This window comes from Dromaius novaehollandiae, chromosome 6 (genome assembly GCF_036370855.1).
Source record: "Dromaius novaehollandiae isolate bDroNov1 chromosome 6, bDroNov1.hap1, whole genome shotgun sequence".
NCBI classification, from domain to species: domain Eukaryota; kingdom Metazoa; phylum Chordata; class Aves; order Casuariiformes; family Dromaiidae; genus Dromaius; species Dromaius novaehollandiae.
In genome coordinates, this window is record NC_088103.1 from 40,849,291 (window position 1) to 40,873,233 (window position 23,943).

Genomic DNA, 23,943 nt, shown 5'->3' on the forward strand with positions numbered 1-23,943 from the left:
GTAGCTTGGACTCAAATTCTGCAAATCATTTCATGGCACAGATTCCTTTTCAATACAGTACCAGGATTTTCACATACAGAAGAGACTATTCACAGCTCAACAATACTTTGCAACAGGAACAAGGCTGGCAGAATATAGCCTAAACAAGGAGGACTTTTTCTATTATCTCCTTTAATTTTCATGAAGATAAACTTTAAAAACTAACAACGTCATACCAATGACAAAGTTCCTCTTGCCCTCCACTAAGAATTTTTCCCCCCACTGTGAAAACAGAATGATGCATTTTAACATTGCCTAAAATTTGCAAAAAGATACTTAAACCCTGTTTGATATCCAGAGATTATCTTAACAACTGCAAAACAGCATTTTAGGACAGCAACATGCAGGCAGCTAAGAAGTTTTACTATTCATTTATGACTGAAATTTTACTGATGTTATTGTAGTTAGTAGCATAGGAAATCATCAATGCTTTGGAGTTTGCTGTCAAATCAGTAGCTGTATGCGAACAACAAGATCTGCAAAACAAGAGCAATTTTCAGATTGCCTGATGTGAGGCCTTCTGGTTCAAAAACCAGAGCTTCTCTGAAGCAGTGTGCTAATTCCCCTCCAAAGCCCAAAGGAATAAAAAAAAAAAAAAAAGAAAGAAAAGAAAAAAAAAGTAGCGCAGAGGATTGTGAAATCTTGGTCCACATACCATCTGCACAAGAAGCCTTCCAATAGCAGAAAGACAGCCAAAGAGGAGTGGTTGCTCTAATGCCACTTTTTCTGGCTGTGGGAAAGTTTTCTGCTCCAAGCGTGTCATACTAGCTACTATATTGAATTCAAGAGAGGAAAAGCTTCAGGTAAAACCTGTTAATATAGAAGGTATCTCTTCTGTTTTTCCTCTAGCTAGCCTCAGAAATTTGGAACAATGAAATGCTTTTGTCAGGATGAGGGAGCAGTAGAGATACAGGGCTGCTCCCATTTTACAGACAGGAATCTAATGTCCTCAGCCAAAGCTAGCTAAAGTTAGGAAACAAGGATTGGGCTCACATGGCTCAGCTAGGAATTACTCTTGGTTCATTTAAACTTAATTAACCTGCAATTATGATTAACTCAGGGGAAAAAAATCTTTCCAAATTAAATACAAAAATATATTATTTCCTAAGTCTGTCCAAAGTTCTTATTATGCCAATATTAAAATTCATAAAGCAGCACTAAGTGGCCTGAAACATCTCTAACCTTGACAGTTTTTTTCAGGGGTAATAATAATCCACAGCAAATGCAGGCCAACCAAAAACCACTTAACTAATTAGTAGTTGCAGTCACCGAGAAAACATGAATCAACACTGTTATTACAAGTGGCACATTTGAGTGGCATCTAATTATGACTTGATGAGCACGATACTTGCATTATCAACATTACTACTGCATCCCATCAGGGACTAAAAGCCGCTGATGGCATTGACTGCAAGAAACTCCCACTCAATGGTACTGCAGCACCCAACAATCTCCTTGGCAGGGGCACCCTCACTAAATGACATGTTAAGCGTAATTACTGGTAGACATTGTAAATAAACAGGATTGGAAGTGAAAATTGTACCAAGTGCGTAAGACACAATCTGACACATTGGAAGTGGCAGCCTTAATTGAGAGTTTCTTTGACTGCTCAAGATCATTTCAACTGCATTTCTCGGAGGACAGTGATTATAACTGTGGAGACAGACGGCATAATGGTATCAGCACTGCTGACAGAGCAGTGAATTAAATTGTATCTGCTGTTGTGTGAAAGCCTTGATGAGAGGTACAGATCCTTAGTGGTCTTATCATTATAACACAATGGTCATGTTGTCATCAACCTTGCTGGCTCCAATTGAAAAGAAATGATTGTGTGTTGAAGCTTTCCCCCCCACCACCACCTTCTATCTCTTGTGCTCAATAGAACCAATTTTCAGAGAGCTATGAAATCACGCAATAGGGCCTAAAATGCAGCTGCTTGGCATACAAACGGGACCCCATTAAACTGGAATCACACACAATATGTGTTTATGCCAGGAGAACAAATAGAAGCTGAGTACAGGCCAAGTTTATTCACAGACACAAAGCCGATGTAGCTCTTCATCAATATAATTGCCTTTTATATTGTCGTTTAAATAATGGGCTCTATTATTGCCTTAAAATCCTAATATTCCTGGCATTTTATCACTATGTTTACAAGGTATGTCCTTTAAAAATGTGAAAGGAAGAGAAAAGAAACCTATAAAATTTTACAACATCAAATATTACTTCAAATTTTAAGTCTTAACTGCTTGACATTTTCTGCCACACTCGGGTATTCCTTGTATCATAACAAAAACAAAACAGGCTGCAATTTTTTCTGCAGGAATTAGACTTCTTAGAGAACATTCTTGCCTCATAGAATACTTATCCAAGATCATTTAAGACAGTAAAAGATCCCCGTTGATTTTTAATTATTTCCCATAATTATATCATACAAACGATTATAAAATAGAAGTGAGAAAATTCCTCTATTAACACAATCACACAAAAGTATAAACCATGTGATTTCCTTATCCTGCATTAACTCCATCCACATTTCTAATGCTTCGGCCTGCAGTTCACTGTGCTGGCACAAACCAGACATAACAGACCACAATCCTATTGTAATTGTCTCTTCTAAGGAGCTATTCCACTAGGATACTTCCACTCCCATTAGATGTGCTTTGTTGCTTCCAGACACCATACAGTTTCAATAGAACCATTACCATAAAAGTGCAAAACTGAATATCGACATTCTCACAGCCTGGACAAAACAGGACTTGCTGTAAAAATTATTGAGAGACATCAGTTCATACTAAAAACCTTCAATGCTGTTTCTATGCTTACTCCTCCTTCATGGAAAAAAAACAGTTATTAATAACAGCAGCAGTAATTTCAGCAATAGGGTCAAATCCTACTCAGTTCAAGCACATATTAATCCAAAAGTCACTTGCAGTATTCTGGTGAGATAGAGCAGCATTTTCACCAACTATATTTTCACTACTTGCACCTTAAGGATGGTTACCTTTTTCAGGGTTTATGAATGTTGTGACAGCAGTTAGTCTGATAAGAGCCAGTCTTATGAGGTTAACTCCTTAGCACGGGACTTTGAAAGAGAAACAGCAGCTGAACCTAACTGAACCTAAATCTCGACATTATTAACCCTGCTTCATACTACTTGGAGCTATGTTCATAGCTCTTTATGCCAAAACATTCCGACTGACATATTAACTTACTTTTCTGAAACTCCTCCAGTTTTTTGACAGCCTCATCTCGTTCTTGTTTGATTTTGTCACACTGTAGAAGAGAAAATTGAAAAGAAGCACTGATCCCAGTTATTTAATTAGCCATCAGTCACAACATGCAAAATCAACAAAGACCAATTGCAGGAACAATAACGTACAGAAGCCTATCAAAGCATCATTTCTTTTTGCTTTCACTCCTGTAAGATCGATATAAAATATGCATAAAAAAATTCATTACCCAGAGTATTTCCTAACAACACTGACAAGTTGTACTTTATTTTAGGCTTCAGGTCAGAGCTACTCTGAAAATATTTTAGAAGACCCACATTACCCAAAACTGATGTAAGCAAAATCATATATGTTTTGTAAAACTATTTGCATGTTGTGAATATACTTTAAGCCTAATTTCTCTAACACATATAGATTAGGAACGGAGGCTTACGTTTCTACACCTAATATGTACAAAAGAAAAAAAAAACAAGCCAATAAACAGGGACACCTCATTCAGTTTCACAATACTGTGAGCAAAACTTTGACCTTGGAAAGGGAAGTATACTCATTTTCATACTTTGAGGATTTCTCACCACCTGTTTCATTAATTTGGGGTTAAGAGTTTAGAGTTGCAATCGTTGTTCTTATGATGGAAACGTTTCTTCAAAGAGAAAGAATAAAACTGACATTAGACCACTTTTGGAAAACCCCTTCTATAAGCAAATGAAAGAATTTGAAGAAATGAGTAAACTTCACAAGACACTGTCAGTGATTAACCACACTGTGAAAAACACATGACCCCAGGGGAAGTATCTCTGGCATATAACCCATCTTATGCACAGTGTACATTCTTCCTCACATGCAGCTGTACATGCTCATAGTAATTTATCATCTTGCATTAACTTATTAGTTCTGGAAGAGAGATATGTAACTAAGTTCCCTAAAATGCAGCTATTCCAACAATTACAAGGATTCCAACCATTGAAACAGAATTGAAAAATAAAAAATAGAAAACTACAATGATTTTGATTTTCAGTTTTTCCACATTTTCAGTTTTTCCATGTCTTCAGTTAGCTGTGAAAGGAGCCTGCTGCTAAATAATAAGAAGGGCGGGAATCTGATCCAAAAGCAGCCAAATACAAGGAAAGCCCATCTACCAGCCCCAGAGGACTTTTGATGTGTCCCAAAGAACGATCTGCTCTTGGACAGACAGAAGATGCCATCAGTGTTGCCTCAGCGGCAGCCTCCGCACAGGCTTTGGAAGCCATTGCTGACGGCTATCTGTGAGAGCAGGAGCTGCACTCAACAGGCAATCTCCACTCTCTTGACATTGGGGTGATGAGACGAGGAATGGCTGCTGAGCAGGGAGGACAGGTCAGTCACCCACTGCTGCTGCAAAGGTTTGTGAAGCAGGGAAGAACTGTGAAAGGAGCAAGCCAGGCTGATGAAGTGGTGCCAGACAAGAGCTCACTGTTTCACCTGCCGCTGTGGGGAGTTAACAGAGAAGCTGTTTAGAGCACTTTGCTTAGGAAGGGTGGGGAAGGGAAATCTGCGCATGAATCTGGCTGTTTGGTGCCCATCCTCTCAGTTTCCTCAGCAGAAATTTCTGTCTTACCTCTCTGGTGCAGTCTGAGACCAGAAAAGCAGTAAAAGACACAGAAAAAAAAGTATTTCTGACTGTGCCTGCACTGCACAGCCGTGCTGCAAAGGGGCTCAGTGTGAGCTGCTGCTGCCTCGTCATATTTTACAACAGAGATGCTGTACTAGCCTGGCATACTCCACGCACGGACTTTTCTATACTCTGCAAGCATTCAGCACAGTGGAAGTGAACAAGTGCTTTGAAGGCTCAGTTCAAGAACCAGGAAGATCAGCATTTTAAAGACCTGATCTGTTGCCTGTAGAAGTCAACCAGACACTTCCTACTGATGGAAAAAAAACCTGACATAGAGGATGTGGTACACTCCCTATCCAGTGGCAGACAAAACTCCTTGGGAAATCCTCCAGTAGCACACTGTAAGGTGTAACAGCTTTCCATGTGCAGCTGAGGGGAAGTTAAATGACCCAGTCCACTTCACCTTGAGTGCCATTTGTCATAGAGCTCCATTTGGACCACAGCGAGCTGACTATTCTCCTGCTAGTTAGACACGTTTCTTTGCACAATCAGGTCCGAAGGTTTGGGTCTCCACAGAACAATTCCTGCTTCCAATTGCAGCTTTCTGAATATTTTTCTTTTGCTGCTACTGTGTTTCAGAGTAAAAGAGCAGGAAGAAAAGGAGAGTGGGAGATTGTTGCCCTTGTTGAAATGATCAGCAGAAAGCACTTTGCCTTTTGTCTTGCAATCAGACCTGTTCAAGCAGACCCCTGTTCCACAGTCCTACAAAAAAATTTGGTTTATTTCCAGTTTAGCTTAATAATAAAAAAAAAAAAAAAAAGAGAGAGAGAGAGAGCGCGCACGCGCAAGCGAGCACATATTTGCACTGTTTAAAACTGGGAAGTTGTGCAAACAAAATATTCATATAAAACAATTAAGATTCATAATAAGAAACATTGCCTCCACTTAAAATAAATTCTTACCTTTAAAAGAGGAAATAATTAAAAATATAAAATTTAGAAATGTTAGCTGCTCTCAAAAATAGAAGCCTTCACACAGAAGCCTTCAAAATTTTGCAGTTGCCTCCCTTTCTAAAAAAAAAAAAGCAGTTTGAGGCATATACAGTAGAATGGTTAATTGACAAGAATGTAATCAATACTGAATACTCAAAAACAAACAGCATAATATTACTGTAAAATTTACTGTTGACTTTTCACATTCAAGTGCATATGATTGTTGAGAAGAAACAGTTTTAAAGTCCTTTACTAAGTCTCTCATTGTCAGTGCTAACTGATAGTTCCATATTCAGCAGTACCCTCAAATGAACAAATTTAGGTAACTCTTGGATTGTCTGTCATTTCTTCTGTTTTTAGCAGCTTGATTTTTTTGTTAAGAGTTCAGGCTTCTCTGCAGAGAAAAATATGCATTTATACCCTTGTATGTATTATGCTGTTAATGTAATATTTACAGTGCCATTATCCCAATAAAGACAAAACTAACAGACGATATTGCCATTCCAGTCCAGAACTGACTATAAGAATCAATGTGAATTTCTTGGCAATATAGGATCACTGCATTTGTATTTTTAAGAAGCAAATCACAGTTCAAGCTCCTAAATTCACTTTGTGACAATAATTCCCAACAGCTCTTCATCTTTAAAGGCTCAAGCTCAAGAGCTTTGCCAAACACAGCTCTTAATTTCAGATTTTTGCATTCTATATACACAAGATACTAGACAATGCTTTAGCAGCAAAAGCTAAATCTTCTAGCAACTCACAAGATGACTACCATGAAATCTAAGACTTTCAGATATCCAGACTTCCTTTTTTTTGAAATTCCATTAGTGAAAATTAGCATTCAGAGACTCTGGCACCTATTTTTTCCCTTGGAGAAAAGATCATTTCTAATATAGTACAGACCTATAGATCTAGTATAACCGACTATTAGGCTGACTACTTATAATAAGTAAGTCGCATAAATGTCAAATACTGGTGTTCAAACCAAATACTGCATGTGTTGCAAGATGAACGGCAGTGCCTGAACTTTTTGGAGCTAGCACAATGCCAGCCAGCATTAGAACCTGATACTGCAATGAGATGTTGGGAAGTTGATGTACGTAACCACCTGGAGCCCTGTGGATACACAGATCTCTACATGTCTTCTCCCACCAGTCTAACGATTCTTTGGCACTAATTTCGGGGGGGCGGGGGGGAAGGCTAGATTTCTTGCCTATTCTCTTGTAACAGGCTTCTCCCCCCCCCGCCTTCAACTATTGTGTACTCCGTCTCATAAGCTCCTACTGACTTAAGTAAAGGACCTTCAAAGGGCAAGAACAAGGAGGAGATTGAACTTCTTACATCTTAATATTCTGTACTGAACACACAGTGGACATACAGTGAATTAAGCCATTTCTAAACAATACAAGATACATGCTTTTCAATTTACACAAATTACAAAATTTATGCTGATTTTATGCTTGTTCTAAAATTCTGAGTATGGTACCGTGCTCAAAAGCATGCTATGACATTTGCTATTCTCTACTTACAGAGAGAATGAACATGTCATCAAGACAGAATCCCTTCTCTGTTCCCATTTGGTGACAAAAGCACATGAACAGAACGGATTATATGTTAACAGAGCAAACACCATGAATGCTGTATCAGAGATACAGTATTACATCCAGTGTTTTGGAAAGCTGTCTTGCCTTTTTCTTCCCCTACTGGCAGGGTGACAAAACACTGTCAAAAACAGTGTTCAGAGTCATTTCTGTCTGATTAGCAAGTAGTCAAATATTATTCATGATCTGACTCTGAATACATCAGAACTGCATATTAAGTTACCCACATTTGTGTTCAACTGAACATGAGATATCTAATTTTGGGACTGGTATGCATGTTTAGTTGGCTACTTCAATTAAAAGAATGACCTAAGAGAAGTAATACGCCACTGTCAATTTTGCCCCAGTTTTTGAAAGTATTTAAAAATGCTAATAAAAAAATGCTGCATCAATTTTGTCAGACACTCCATCAGAGATCTCCAAATTGACACCTTAGTGAGGGAATGAGGAAGAGACATTCCTGATCAAAGACTTCATTTTTTGCTCTTGCATTTCCAAAGTTATCAGCATTTTTTAAGCAGTAGTGTTTTGAACAAAGTAACCTACATAAAAGTCAACTTACTTTCTAATCTTAAGAAAGTAGGAAATGAAAGCTACAGATCTAAAAAAAGTTTTAAATTAGGTCTGATTGTAAGTTAGCTATCTGTTGGATACTTAGTTCCATATTTCTAATATAAACTACGATCACTTTTCCCCCAAAATCCTGCTGGGCATAGCCCATCTCCCAGCACCGTATTAGTGTACTGGTGATTTAGAATAAAATTCCACTAAATTTATCAAAAGCATACACATATAGACCTCCATTTAACTCTGATGTGGTACTTTCCACACGTGGTCTGCAAATCATTTAAAAAGAATTAGTTATCTCTTACCTTCCTCCTATCAATGCAATTACATTATCATAATTAATATGGAGGCAACAATTTGCTTACGCTCATACTGACAGACAGTAGCGGAAATGGGAACAGAAGTTAATTTGCAACTTCAAGACCTACAGGCAAAGGTACCCTGTGCCATACTTCCTCCAACATCTACCCAGGTTTGATCCTGCAAAGCATTAACTAAGGTATAAAATGCTAAGGAGCTTTCAGGATTACAAAGCCCTACAGTAATATGAGGAAAGAGTTCTTCAGCATTAGCACTGTAAGTAAACATAACTATGAACTGCATATCAGTAGGTTATTTTTGTAGAAGAAATGCACTTAGGGCCTCATACTTAACCACTTGAGTCCAAGCACTTAAACAATTAAACAGAAATGTTTACGTAAGCACACCAATTTGCAGGATGGAGGTTCTTATATCCCCAGTAGGGTAAATTAGCTAAGCACATGCCCAGTGCTGGAGGAGTCTCAATTCTTATTCAACTATTTTTAAAAACACCATATTGATCTTCAGAAGAAACATGCAGAAAAGTGACTACAGATATGCAGTTACAGGAAACAAGTCTTGTGAAAGAGAGTAGCAAAAAAGGAAAAAAGCAAGAATGTAAGAAATAAGCTCAGAATATCTCATTTCATCTTGATTTTTTGGAACAAAATTTCTCATTCAAATTGCTTTTGAAGAACGTTATATTCTAAATAAAATTCAGTTCAAGAAAACCCTCCTTGATTCCCCCCAACATAAACAAAGCTTTGCTGAAGAAACACCAAAGCTCGCAAGCTTGGATTCAGGGCAAAGAGGGGGAACTCACTTTCCATGCAAGGACAGGCCAGCTGCTGAACTCCTTACACGTGATGGAAACTAACGATCGATATTGGCTCAAGGGGAGACTGGACAAATTCAAGGAAAATAAATTTACTGAAAAGTAAAACATACAGAAACAACATACAGTTCAGGAAGTCCCTGAGCTACAAACAAACAGCCTGGAGACTGGAAGAGCACTCTGGGGACACAATATCTATCGCCTTCCACTCTCATCTCTGCTGCTAGCTGCAGGATACTGGGCTAGATGGACCCTTGATTTCACACACTTTAAACCTCCTTTTTTTCTGAGCACTAGGAAATGAACTGCCACAGTCTTCCTGCTGTAAGAATAGGACAAATTTCCTAGGATATCTAAGGCTCTGGTGCAGGACAGCAGAACAAGAGCATAGGACAAGAATGCAGAAACAAGCACTGTAGAAAAGACAAGGTCAGTGGGCAGGAGGGAGTGAAGCAGAATATGCTCAGCTCAGTTGAAATATGCACAATCATTTCTAAAATTTAATATGAAGATAAGCTTCAAGTTTTCTTTAATAATGAGAAAGCAGTCAAGGACAAGGTCTTTCTAATAGAGTCTTGAATTGCAACTTTTAAAAACAGCTAGACTGAAGGTGGCCCTTCACAAATTACTTCACAAAAAGCAAAACTAAACCCACATTCCTTGGCAGCTAATAGGCATTGGGAAACTAACATGTATCCTGCCTCTTTAGCCCACTGATACTGGAGAAAGGGGAATTTTCTTTGCTTACAATACAGAATAGCACTGCCCCCACTGATTTCCTCAGTATCTAGAACTGATAAGAGGCTGATAACAGTTTCTTTTGGCAGATACCTGCTAAAAACGTTTTGCACATTGATGGAGATTTACGCAACGCAACGCTCCCATAAAAATCTCTCTCAACACAGAGCTCTGTTCTTTCTGGCTTCATCTCAGAAGGCAGGTATGTTGAGCAAACGAGAGTTCCTGGGGGGCTTGCAGGGGGAAAAAGAGGTGCATTACTGAACCCGCTTAATTTCACTACTGCAAACACTGCTTATCATAATTACACCGGACAATCTAGAAAATGGTCAGTATTTCTTACCCCAGTATCTCTGGGCATCCAGAAATGAAGCCTACAATAATGTATGAATTTATGCCCATACAGTCAAAGCCTCTTTTCAAGTTGGACAGAATCCTTTTGCGTTTTCACAAAAGGATGTGTGATACGCTGAGAATGCGTTTTATGCTACAGTACCATTCTGCGAGTTGAGATAAGACATCTTTCCAAGCACACACACTTTTTTCTTCTGAGCAATGCTTGGAATAAACACTGATGGCTATAGTCTCTCAAAGACTTTCAATTAGCTTATTTGCTAAATCTAAATGAGTGGAGATTTTTGTCTTTGAACTAGACAGCTATTTAAGGAGCTTCAGCTTTTGCTTTTTTTTTTTCTTCCTTTCTGAAGTTTAACTAAGTTGCAGAATAAAGTGGATCATGTAACTTTGCACAGTACATTCTCTAACTCTTTTAATCTCTCTAGTCCTTCTACTATAGCCAAATGCTCTGCCTTACATCCAGATTTCTCAGTAGTTACTGATTGGCTGTGAGATTGTCCTTGCATCAAAATGTCTGCAGCAGCTATTTACCTTTGCCTGCTAGCAAGAAGCAGCTCTACGATTCTATCTCATTTCTTGAAAAGGGTCCATTATCTGAGGCACAGATTCCCACACATCTTTGCTCCCCAGTACAGCTTTGCCCAGCTACAATGCATATGTATTAACATGGCAACAAACCTGCAACTGGAGTCATACTTAGGGCTTCTGTTCCACACATTTAAGTTCATGAAGTAAACAAATACCCCTTCATAATTAAGAGACAGTACTACAGCTAAGCAATTTAGCTGCAGGGGGATTGGAACTTGGACACTGATCATAAGCTTCACACTTACTTCGAGGGAGAGGCAGAGGCAGAGTTCAAATACCTTTAGAAATCGTATTCCTACATTCAGGATTTTCAGAGGGGGATGTGTCTGGGTTTTTTACAATAATAAGTTTAACCATGCAAAACAGGTTACAATAAAACAAGGTTTAGACCCAAGGAAAGCAAGTCTTCCTAAGAAGATCTAAACATTTGAGTTAGTCTATATTGACACTGTAACCATCTGCAAATCGGCTACAGCTACAATCACTTAAAAATATACACGTATTTACACTAACTTTTTAGAGTACAATAGCTAGAATAGCTGCTGGGAGTTACATTTATTGCTCCTCAATACCATTTGCATCTATATGTATTATGAGTGATGGTCTCATATGTGAACAACTTCGACCTTTTGAAAACAAACCCCTGTAATCAATCAGGTATTTGGACATTTAGCATTTCAGGCATTAAAGAAATAATCATTAAATACAAACCTCCTCTTTTGTCTTCTTATTTTCTGCTCTAAGCTCTTCATATTCACCAATAGCTATTAAAAAAAAAAAAAAAAGTATTAACGTTGTAGCGTACCCATTACCCAAATTAGCTCTCAGTTTGATTCATTTTATAGTTCTTCTGGCTATGTAGATAGACTTCTTAAATAACATGGGTCACAAGCTTCATTAATAGGTTGTGGATGAACCGGATATCCTTTTAGAATTGAGGTAATTGAAAAGTGTCTGAAAAAGATGGTGGCTCCCAAAACAATCAATTTTTCATCAATAGAGAGTTAAACAATCTTATTGATTGAGTTCAAAAATTACAAGGTGAATTTACTGGCTTACAGTCACCATTTTAAACCCACACTGGCTCAGGTTACAGATCAATGCCAGAAAGCGCAGTTAATACAATACTGTTACACATTCGTGTCTCTGGAGTAGCTGAGCACCTTAAATGACTTTTAACATTTTCTTCAAACAGCAGTTGTACAAGAGTTTTTTTTCTTTATACTCCACAACAGAGATATGAAAAGACTGTATGATTTGCCCAAGATCACACAAGAATTCAGCTGTGGAGCAAGGGATCAAACTGAGGACTCTGGAGGTCCATTGTTTCATATTCATGAACGAGTAAATAAAAACAATCAACTTCTTACCAGTTAAGCTTCCACTTTACTGTATATTTTCACGTGCCCTTTGTAAAAATCTTAAAAAAAACACGCTCTCTTAGGGACATGCCTTCATTGTCGTGCCTTTCCTGGTTCTTTTTTTCTTTCTGTGTTCCCCATATGGACCGTTTGGCCTTCAAGGCCATATAAATTTTATTGTTATTCTAAAGAAACTGAATACATCTCCAAGCACTAGAGAAACAAGCAGACTGCCAGAAAGGAACATTGCACAGTCCTTAAGATGCCTACTACAAGAATAAAACCAGATGTCTGTAGACATTATTCTACATCTTATTCCAACCCCTCTTCATTATTTACTATTTGTGTATAGAAGAAAGCTACACTAGAATGCAGTTGTTATTTTGAGCAGATTTAATTAAAACTGGACAAAGGGTTTGAGTATATTCTTTTGCTTAAGCCAGATAAAACTGGGATCACCAGCTTCAAGATTCAGACATAGCTGAGTTACCAGAACACGTTCTATTTTGCATTTGCCACAAATGAAGATCACAGAGATATTATCATAGTTTTCAGCTGACAGAATCTCTCCAGTTGAGCTTTCATCTTAACCTAACATGTCTTACCCTGTATTTGCAAGCACGAACACATACAGTCAGGTAAATCAACCACCTGAAAACCTATTAATTCTTGCTAGGTATACTGGAGCATTAAATATCAGAGCAGTTTCAAACAGCTCTTATAAATAAAGTTACACTTTTCACTATTGTGACATCCCACAACAAACATCCATCTTTTGCTCTCCCGCAGTGTCTCGAAAACTATTGATATAACACTAATTCAATTCACTCCTGAAAGCTGGGTCCACGGCATCATTGTTCTGCCTACCTTAAGCATGTATTATTACTCCCATCATCAGCACAGAAATATCTCAGAGGTTAACACACACACACACCCCTCCTCAAATTATCATAATTCTTCTTTCCCAAAGCTGGCCCCATGTTAGAGATGCAGAACTGAGGCACTAAGAGGTTAACCGACTTGCTTAAGACTGTATAGGAAGTCTGGGATACAGACAGCAGTTTTAGTTCCTAGACTAGAACCTCTAAACACAGGACTCTGCCCCTTATGTGTCCAGACTGACATTGGGGAATTGGCAACATCCTACAGACTATGTTACCTAGAAAGGGAAACTGAGGAATGCTAGAGCCTAGAAATCACTTAGCCAAAATCTCAGCTCTGCTGTTATCAGCAGAAATCAGAATTTTCATAGATGCTTAATAAGCAAACAAACCCCAAGTTTCTGCAATAAACTACTAGTTTCGTTCTAAGTGGTGGAAGCCACAAAGTTTCAGTGCTCTCAAAGAAAAAAAAAAAAAAAGTGAAATAAAACCACAGAAGACAAAACCACAAGCCATATGCAAACTCACAGGAAGCCCTGACAATTTAAACAGATGAAAAAAACTGTTTCCTGCTCATGCAAGTAAAAGGCGCTTTCCAAGCAGTGGAATGACCAGTGACTGCACCAGTAAACCCAAAGCCTGCCTTGCACCTCTCCACCTTGTTCTCAGTTCCCCTTACCAACCTATGAAACCCCTATCCATCTTGCAGACCCCAATTAGAGACTGCATAACAGGCAGTACATGCCCCAGGGTTACAGGCATGTTGACCAGGTATCTGGAAAGCCAAAAAAGGCAAGTAACAAGTGAGACCGCACTGTTGTCTTTTCCTTATTGGACACAATAATTTGTGGAGTCCTCCTTTCCCCAGACAACAATTTTCACTAAATTTAGAGGAACTTAATATCTACATTGCCCCTTACCCACTATCAAATATGGCTGCAATAGAGGGAAAGAAAAGGCAGAAGAAACCAACAGGTCGATAAACAGGAAAGAAACCAGGTTAACATAGGTGCTCCAAGAAGGGTACACAAAGTGAAACAACGCATTCCCTGCACAAGAACATAATAGCTATGCCCCTTGCCCACTGTTTTACTTCTAAGCTATTGTGTGTTCCCTTTAGGAAAACAAAGAAAGATTTCTAGAAGTCGGCCTCAAGGTGCAAAAAAAAGGAGTGAGAGTTGTATCAACAGACACAGCTTCTTCATACTTGAAAACTGTTAGCGTTTGTTTGCCTTTGCTAAAGCAAACTTAAACTTGCTATTCAATACTGAACAAATGACTAAGAATGTAAATGTGGAATTCCTGATTTGTCCCACCCTTGACAGCTCTCCCCACCCGCTCCACCACCCGACAACTCCGAAGTCATAAGCCCTTAAGGCATGGACACAAGAACAAGTTACCACAAAATAAGCCAGGATATGAACTTACACAACACTCCAGCAGTCCACAGTAGCTGCTCACCTATACATTCATGGGAATTAAACTGTACGTTCAAGGTAGTCCTTCCCTCTTTTACTGCACAGGATAACCCGTGGCACATTTGTCATGAAACAAAAACACAGAATCATCAGCTCCTTCACGCTGAAATCGCACTGCAGCTTTCCTCAGCACCTTTTCAGTGTGCCCATCCTCTTACTCTCATTTAGAAGCCATTACCTTTTCCCTGAACACAGCTAGTACATATCAAGGATTTGATGTTTTATTTTAAGATCATTCTTCATGGATGGCAGCCTCTAGATGATGCATACATACAGATCCCATCAACTGGATTTTACAGTATGGATTTTTTAAACCTAATCCAACTGTAAAACAGTTCTTTGTCAGGCCTGGCAACTGAAAAAAATGACTATACATTTTCTGCTGATTAGAAGACTTAGAAGTTATGAAGGGTGACTGGAAAGTTGGTGGATTTTTTTTGGGCGGGGGGGGCAGTACGAGGATTTTTCCTTCATGGAGTTTTATATAAAGCTTTTCAAGTGTTTTATGTATGATGAAGTTCTAAGGCTACTTCAGAAAAAATCAAGAGCCCACAACCTTCAGTAAAACAATCTTCACCTTTACACAATTTATTATCTCTTTGCTCAGAAAACTATCCTAGGACAATTAATACCAGCAGCAACTAGACGCACTTTGGTGGTGTGTCCAAATCTCATATAGATTATTTAATCTTAAAATTCTCTTTGGTAGATTAGAAGGTATCATTATTTCTCTTCCATAAATAGATAAATCATCAATCCTGTTTTATTAGCACCTGCTTAAACTTTCTCTGAGAGCCAGGACTATTTTTTGCTCTTTTAACTATGAATGCTCTCATGCAATATATGTGACTATGGCATCTGAGCACCTCAAAACTTCTTAGGTCTCATCTTCACTCGTTCAAATTATGCTGTAGACAAATTCCCCTAGAATAAAGATTAGGGATATCTCTTCCCAATAAATTACTATTAGTGGTTAACAAAACAAGTGAAGATGCTTTACTAAAGGTGCTACTATAATTCTAGAATAGCCATACACTGTTTCCTCAAAGAACCAGTGTAACACTTATTGATAGTAAAATGCCTATTTTGCAACCATTAGCCTTCAGAGTATGTGAATCATGAGAAGTTATAATATGTAATATGTATCAGATACCTCTTGGGTATTCCCACTGTCTGACATTAAAGTTTATGGAATTCATTAGAATAATTCTTGACAAATAGTAGTATTATAAAAAATAATTTAGCAGGATCCAAACAACATTTTTTGCTTCAAGCTATCTGCACGTAGACTGAGGACAACATTGCAACTCCAGTTCAAGACCTGGGAAAGAAAGAGTTGGAAAATGGAAAAGAGAGCAGAAGATTTTGAGCTGAGAGCCTTTAACCCACCCAAAGCACATTCCTGGACAACCTTATTCTAATTTCAAAATAGCCAAGCATCAAAATAACCAGCATGAGTGAACACAGCACGCTCCTTCCTAACACGACCTTGTTCACTCAACAACTATTCACTTACTCCACAGCTCAGTTGGCCAGAATGGACTGTCCCATAAACACATATTGATGAGCTTCATCTGTATTAAATTAAGCAGAGAACTTTGTATACAGCAGCTCCTCTAATTATATCTTAGTGCTTTGATTTTTACTCATGAACCTGCCTCTCCTGTACCTGAAACTGCTAACACAGTTAGATGTTTTATATATTAGATGCTTGTTTTGCTAAAAAGCACTCATTAGTAAAAGAAGCTCATAAGGATGCAAATACCTAATGACTACAATTCATAATGAACAGAAAAAGACACTTTCATTTATACAGAGTGAGCTGGTGAGACTCTACGCTTTTTATAAAAAAGTTTCTTGAAACCCTTTTCTAAAGCTGCACAAAAAAAAAACCACACAACTTTAAAAAGCTACATTCACATATGTTAGTATTTACATTGTAAAACAGAGTGGCCTTCAAGTAGTCCGAGAGCCCTTCCCTGCCAAATCAACCAGGGATCCACATCAGCATTTCAGCCCTCCCTATTTAATCAAAAAGTAAGTAAATCTGTCAAGGAAAGTAAATGTCATTCCTCTATTTATTCTTGCAGACTACAGAGAGGCAAGTCTTTGCTGGTACAGGCATGAGACAAAGCTTATGGTGTTTAAAAAAAAAAAAAAAAAAAAAAAAAAAAGGTTTCCATTGGTATCACTCACACTGGCCCCCCTGATGAAATAAGCCATCCTAACAATGCCATTTTTGTTGGTGGAAGTATATTAATACCTGGCTTTTTGCAGGTTCAGGGATATCATTAGGTAGAGAATTATACCCTACAGCAAGACTACACCAGAAGTTCTAAAGGGACTGACTGCTACTGCTGCACTCCTGATCTCAGTACACTTGGCAAATGAAGAATCAGGCTGAGTCTGTTGCACAAAGCGTGTCTCAAGCAGCAACAGTCTCCCTATAAGAAAAGACTGGACAAGACCTATGAATTGCTGTCAAGAGTACAAACAAAAGAAAAAAGGGTCAATTTTTCTCTAGCTCCCAATTTTAGGCTCAGAGATCCCTTCCACTTACCCCATGCAGTCTCTATTTCAGTAGGATGAGGTATGACAATGGTAGCACTAACCACATACAAACTACTTCAAACTGGTGTTTGGACAGTGTTTATGCATCTCCTGGGCCTCCATGAAAGAAGAATGAAGCTGAGGAAATTCTCCCTTATGGGTTTGTGTAAAGGTGAATGTATGTGGTCATATCCTAGAAGCAGCAAACAAGTCTGGCTGCACTAATACTAATACTGCAAGAAGAAAAAAAAAAAAAGTTACCTGACACTTCAGGGTAAACAACCATGTTTAAGACAGTGAACAGAAAATATAGGCTTAAATCCTGCTTTGCTTTACAATGACAGAGGTTGGAGGAAATACCAGCACAGAGGTGCAGAAGTCCTCCATCCAAATACCATCAGAACAGGAGGACTTGACCTCTTCTCTACAGATCTGGGGATCCACAGAGTTAAGCTACCTTTTCCAAATCTCTCCATATCCTCCTTCTGAAAAGGGATCAAAGCTGAGAAGTAATTCCAGGTGATTACAGGTAATAAAGAACACTAAAAAGGATACTGCTGGGTTTCATAATAAAAGAGGCATGCAACATGTGCAAGTGTCTTGATTTGGAATCCTATCAATACAGTATTGTATGACACCATCGCTACATAACACTGATGGTCTTTCCTCCTTCCCCTTTCACTTGCAGAAATTAAAGCACTACCACTGGCTCCCACATGCTGAATAGTGGCATTAGATAATATGTCAGTACAAGCTATACTGCACGCAGCACTATTTGGGCCACCCATTAATATTAGATGCCTAAGTACTTATATGCATATACAAGCAGTCTTGTGCAGAAGAGTTTGTATACAACATGGACCTGTTTCATACACAGTTACTTATAACTAATATACAAATACTAAGGGGAAGTAAATGTTCGAGATTTAAAACAGAAAATTAGACTCTACAGTTATGATTTCTTGTACTTATTTACTGAATTGGAAACATATATGAATAAATTGTTTTTGCCACAATAGATACTGGTCTTAAAATGCCAATTCTAGGGGGAAAAAAATCTTGTGATATAGTAATGGCATTGTATTATGTTACTTAAAAATGGCTCCAAATGTTGAGTCAGTCAGAAGATATAAACCTACTGAGGTATAAAGCTTATACGATCAAATCAAGCTTTTGGTCACATATCAACTGCCCCAGCTGATACGATAACCAAATAGTTCTTTTTAAAAAAATCATGCGTGTAAGTATAAAAATGTTAAATAGGAGACTATAGGTCAGATCCTGCATTAGTGTTACTACATGCTCTAATTTTTCCTCAGATCTGCAAAAAGTGCATGCAAAGGATCTTCCCAGTAAGACGCCAAATTTGCATCCTGCCATCTCCGAGCTTCCTGGAAACTGGAAAAGGAAATTAAACATACCCCTGCCTGATAAAGCCTAACTTAAGCTCATACCAAAAGGTTTGCCTTCAGAAGTTTCTGAGAAACAGATATGGTTAAACACATGAAAGTCAGGTGGGAGAAGTTTTAAGTTCTAATAAATGAAGAATTCTTTCAAGCAGGATGGGTTCTGCTGGGGAATGATGACTACCAGTCAAGACCCACACACAGGTGCCTCTGACCCAGAGAAGAAAACATTTGTCAAGTCACACAAAGAACTTGCCAATAGCACACGTTTAAAAGGTACTACTCTAAGACACTTCTGCCAGACTGGCAGCCTGTTCTTCTGAAAATATATGGTATTCCTGTATTCAAAGTTTTTGACATGTTTTATAAACATATTGAACAGATCCAAAAAAATCATACAGATGCACAGTGCTTGGGACTAGAGACTAGAAATCATCACACTTCATCATATAACAGCAACAAACAAGTAGTAAGATAAGATCTTTAAAACTAGTGAAGAAAATCCAGGCAATATAAATGGGTTTAGTGTATCTGTAGTTAACAGTAGTTAACTACCATAACTCAGGAAAGCAATCAGAAATTTGGCAGTGGCAGTTGAAATGTAGGTTTATCTAGTTTATAACTCCAGATATTTTGGTTGTTGACTGCTGCTTTCAACTGTACAAAGATGTAATGACAGCTGAAGGTGATTCTTCATCTTAAAGGACAAAGTACCTGCACTACCAAGAAAGCCACAGACAAACAAAGCCAGTCTTCCAGGCAGGTAATCAGTCACTGTTATGATGCAATTGTTACTCCAGTTTGCTATGGTTCCTCAGCCTATACAACAAACCATTTACAATGCAAAGTTTGGCCCACCTGATTTTGTTTCCAGAAGTGTTTTGTTTCAACTTTAAGTCCTAGCTGTAGCAGTCACAAGGGTCAGTGGAATGGAAATGGTGACTTGCTGGAAATACCACTTAAAGTACATTTAGATAATGCTAAAATTTACAGCAGACCTGTTTTATCTCATCGAGTTATTTCAGGAAGTTATTTACAGAATTAAGCCCAAACAATACTTTAAATCCTAAACAGCATCCATACAGAGATCACGTTTCTTCATGATGCTCACCTTAAACTTGGTAACGGAGTAAGCCAAAGAACGATCAGTATCAGGTATCTAAGTGTAATACACAGGGCTTGGAAAATTCAGCATGGGTGAAAGATAAGTGTATGACGCACACAGACAGTTTCGGTGTCCTTGTCACCATTCAGAGCTATGTCAAACAGCTAAGTAAATTTGTCCAGATACCAGTCAGTGTCACAGCTGCCAATGAGAATTGTGTGAGCAGCAATGAAATACCTGCCTCAGATGAAATACCTGCCTCAGACTCAATCTACCGACCTTGTTCAGGGAAAGCATAAGCAGCAGTTGAAACATTACGATAATTAACCATGTACACTGCTGCCTTCCCCTCTACCTTTCACATCATCTCTCAGCCAGACAGTTAATTGGTGTTATATATCAGGTGAGCTTCTCAAGACTAGAAAAATGCACTCTGAAAGAGGAACCAAACAAGGTCTAGCAAATGTTCTCTGAAACTACTTCAAATCAATGGGACGTTTTTCAGAAATCTAACTACAGACATTAAATATTACATATTATAGTAATCTGACACTTTACACCACCTTGAATGCAATAATTAAGCCTCCTGAACAGTATGCATGCCTGTTAGCCCATATATTCAGAGAGAGTAGATCCTTCCATCAACTGCATTTACTTTCCAGGTAATACTGTTACCTACACTGGAAACAGTAAAGAAGAAGCAGGGTTTTTTTTCTCTTCTCACATGCTGCTTGTGCTTTATTGAGCACCCTAAAATTACTTGAGTAAAGTTGTTAGTATCTAAAACAGCTTCCTGTTATCTTGTTATCAATATCAATGGAGGCTGAACTGCACATTCAAGCTTAAAACATGTAAAAAGGAAGCAAATTTACTTACCTGCAGTAACAATATTTAGATCATTATTGTTAGGATAATTTTAAGTATCTCATTACCTTTTCATCACTAAGGCTTTTTATTTTGGGCAGTTCATGGATTTGGGACTTGTCAGTTAACATAATTTAACTATGGTGTCCTATCATAATACTGCATTATTTCAGATGCAAAACAGAATACAGAGGAGTAAGTATTTTCAAAAGTTTTCCACTCAATAAATTTTTTCTTCAAGACATACAATTATGAAAACATCTGGTAGTCTTGTAACAGCATACTAAAACTTCTACATTTGGGGAAAAAACATATTCAGAACAATGCCTTATAGGACACAACCTGCCTGTTACAGTTTCTATTGCAACAACTTAAGTGGATCTAGGACAGCTAGTATTTGAGTTACAGTATCTTTTCCTTGAACTAATTCCTAGCAAACTTCATTAGACATTAAAGGATACTATGACTATTTGGACAGAAGACTTCCAGATATCAAAACTGAAACCCTAGTCCTACTGAAGTCAATGATAAAGTTCTAACCAATTTCAAGAAGGCTAGGATTTCTGCGAAAAATAATCCAATTTCTCCATTTTAGCAACGGATTGTAGACACTTTAGCAACTGTCATTTTGGCACAAACCACTCTTCTTCTGGAGCCAACAGTACCAGTGGTAAGCAGTCAGGTCTATCGACAAAAACAGATTTTTAGCCTCCTTTTCGGTCCTGCATTATCGAAGCACACAACTATGTGATCATGACGAATTTTACACCAACTGTAATCATTAAAAGTCAGAATCTAGCAGGGGCAGCAGATAATCATGAAATCACACTGCTGAGAGTGCTAGGAACAAGGAAGACAGAAGTGCTAAGACAGGCAAACGTAAGTATTCAGCTAAAATTTGGTTAATACACAGCAAAGGAGACCGAGTGAATCTATAATCAGAACAAATTACAGAAAAGGGGTATTGATCCTCCATCACACCTCAGTAATTTCAATCTCCCCACTAAAAGTTCACAGCCTTTCAAAACGGAGCCCTTCCCAGGTCCCATAGGGCACAGGCACACTGCTATGGGAGCTGTAGCATCAGCTACATAGTGCTAGTGTTTTCTGCCTACCGTGTAGGAAGCTATGAGATAGGAGGTACACTGACACATGTCTACAGATCTATGTCTACAACTCAAATAGGTGGTAACGCTGGTTTTTTGAATGTTGCCTGTTTCCCAGACAAGGAATGAATACAGAAACTTTGTTGAACCAACTCAGCTTGGGAATAGCCTGACCAGCAGAGTTAAAAAAGCACGGTGCCTTTGAGCATCCAAGCCCCTTCTCATGTCCCTTCTTGCAGAACATGAAACGTCACATTGTTTTAAGTGTTCTCGTTGAACTGCGCACTCAAGGAGCTAAACATCTATGAAGTTGAGGCATTGGACTTTTCTACAAAAGCCCCAGATACAGACTCAGAAGAGGAACCAAATCAGCCCAAAACAAATGCTTTCTTTCATTTAACTGGAAGTTACAAAGACTCTACAGAACCTTACGGCATATCAAGACTAGCCCTGGCCTCTCACTGGGAAGTTTGCACACTGATAAGGAGGGGAATGGAGGGAATTTAATGGGAAGGTTTAATATCACATCCAACAACGCACAATGGGAACACTGAGAAGCAGTTAGTTCAGAAACAATAAGGAACTTCATATAAAATTTAGTGTCCACAGGAAGACCACTAGACAACTGGACTTTCACCTCTTGGAGTTGGCCAGCATTTCTCAAGAATTTCTCAAGAAATTTCTCAGTTTTGCTCAGGAATGTGTGCCTAAGAGGTGCACAGGAGATGGATATCCAAGTTCACCAGTATCTGTTTCTATTCACTGACAGCAGGATTAATACCACAGGTTAGTTATACCTCTTTTACCAGTGCAAAGTCTGGACTATGCAGGAGGGAGAAAGACTGGGGTTACCAGCATTCACAGCTCACGTGCTACAATACCTCACCATCCTCCTGACCCAAATTCACGCTCGCCCGCACTGATGCCAGCACTGACCCAGCTGCAGCAGGAAATAAACAGAGCAGGTGCAGGGAGGCGAGATGGCCAGGAACAGGCACCGACAAGTGGAAGAGCCAGGACGTTTCAGCACCTTAATTCTTTTTTTTTTTTCCTTTCTTTTTTTTTAAGGCTTCCTTCCCTGCCCGAACAGAGAGAGGGACTCGGGAACCAGGGAAAACACGACCGCGGGGCGCGGCCCGGAGACGCCCAGGCCCCGCCGCTGCGGGCGCGGCGCCCGCCCTGGCAGCGAGCGCTGCCCGCGGCCCTGCCGAGCGCCGCGACGGAGGCCGCGCCCGCTGGGACGCGCCACCGTCCCCGCCGCCGAGCGCGGAGCCCTCGCCCCACAGCGGCCCACGCCGCCGCCGCCCCGCCCCGCCCTGCCCTGCCCTGCCCTGCCCCGCGGCGGCCGCGGTGCCGCCGGCCGAGCCGCGGCGGCGCCGGAGGCAGGAGCCGCTCCCTCGGCGGCCGGAGGCGAAGGCGCTGCCTTACCCTGGTCCTTCAGGCTGGTGAGGAGCTCCAGCTGCTTCTCCTCGTCGGAGCTGTTCATCCTGCCCCGGCTGCCGCCCCGCCGCCGCCGGACACCGGCTGCCCCGCTCCGCCCCACCTAGCGCGGCTTCACCTGGGAGCGGGAGGGCGGGCGGCGGCGGCGGCGGCGGCCCTGCCCGCTCTGCACATGCCCAGACTCCCGCGGCGGCCCCAGTGAGCATGTGCGAGGGTGCGGGGCACGGCGGCACCGCCGGCACCCGCGGCTGGCAGGCACCCTCCGCCCCACAGCCGCACGCCGACTGACAGGCACCCTCCTCCTGACAAGCACGCACCGACTGGCATGCACCGACTGACACGCACCCTCTGCCTCACAGGCACACACTGACTGACATGCACCAGCTGACAGGCACACGCTGACTGACACGCACCGACTGACATGCACTCTCCACCTGACAGGCACCCTCTGCCTGACACACACCGCCTGACAGGCACACACAGACTGACACGCACTGACTGACAGGCATCCTCTGACTGACAGGCACACACCGACTGACAGGCATCCATCAATTGACAGGTACCTGCTGACTGACAGGCACACACTGACTGAGAGACATGCTCTGACAGGCACCCCCTGACTGACAGGCACCCCTTGGCTGATACACACTGATTGACAGACACCCTCTGAGAAGCACACACCAGCTGACAGGCGCACTGAGAGACGCCCTATGACTGACAGGCACCCCTCTGAGTGAAACACACTGACAGGCACCCTCCGACTGACACCCTGACTGACGGCACCCCCTGACAGACACACTCCAACACAGGGGCTGACAGACGCACTGACTGACAGGCACCCCGCAGCTGACACACACACACACACACAGGCCCCCCCGGGGACGCAGGGTGGCTCCCCGCTGCAC

At 40.2% G+C, this 23,943-nt stretch overlaps 1 protein-coding gene across 2 annotated transcripts in view; it reads right to left on the reverse strand.

The window, feature by feature from the left end:
• SHTN1 (shootin 1) overlaps positions 1-23,212 on the reverse strand; it is a 70,032-nt gene extending 46,820 nt beyond the window's left edge. Inside the window, exons 1-3 of one of the 2 annotated variants that reach the window (XM_026096170.2) lie at positions 23,027-23,212; positions 11,559-11,611; positions 3,255-3,315 (exon numbers count right to left, since the gene is read on the reverse strand). In XM_026096170.2, coding sequence (XP_025951955.2) covers positions 3,255-3,315; positions 11,559-11,611; positions 23,027-23,084 — 172 coding nt within the window. In that variant the 5' untranslated portion in view covers positions 23,085-23,212. Of the gene's footprint in view, positions 1-3,254; positions 3,316-11,558; positions 11,612-22,534; positions 22,617-23,026 lie in introns of those variants that run through there. The other variant, XM_026096171.2, reaches the window with a different exon arrangement.
• Positions 23,213-23,943: the final 731 nt, after the last annotated feature.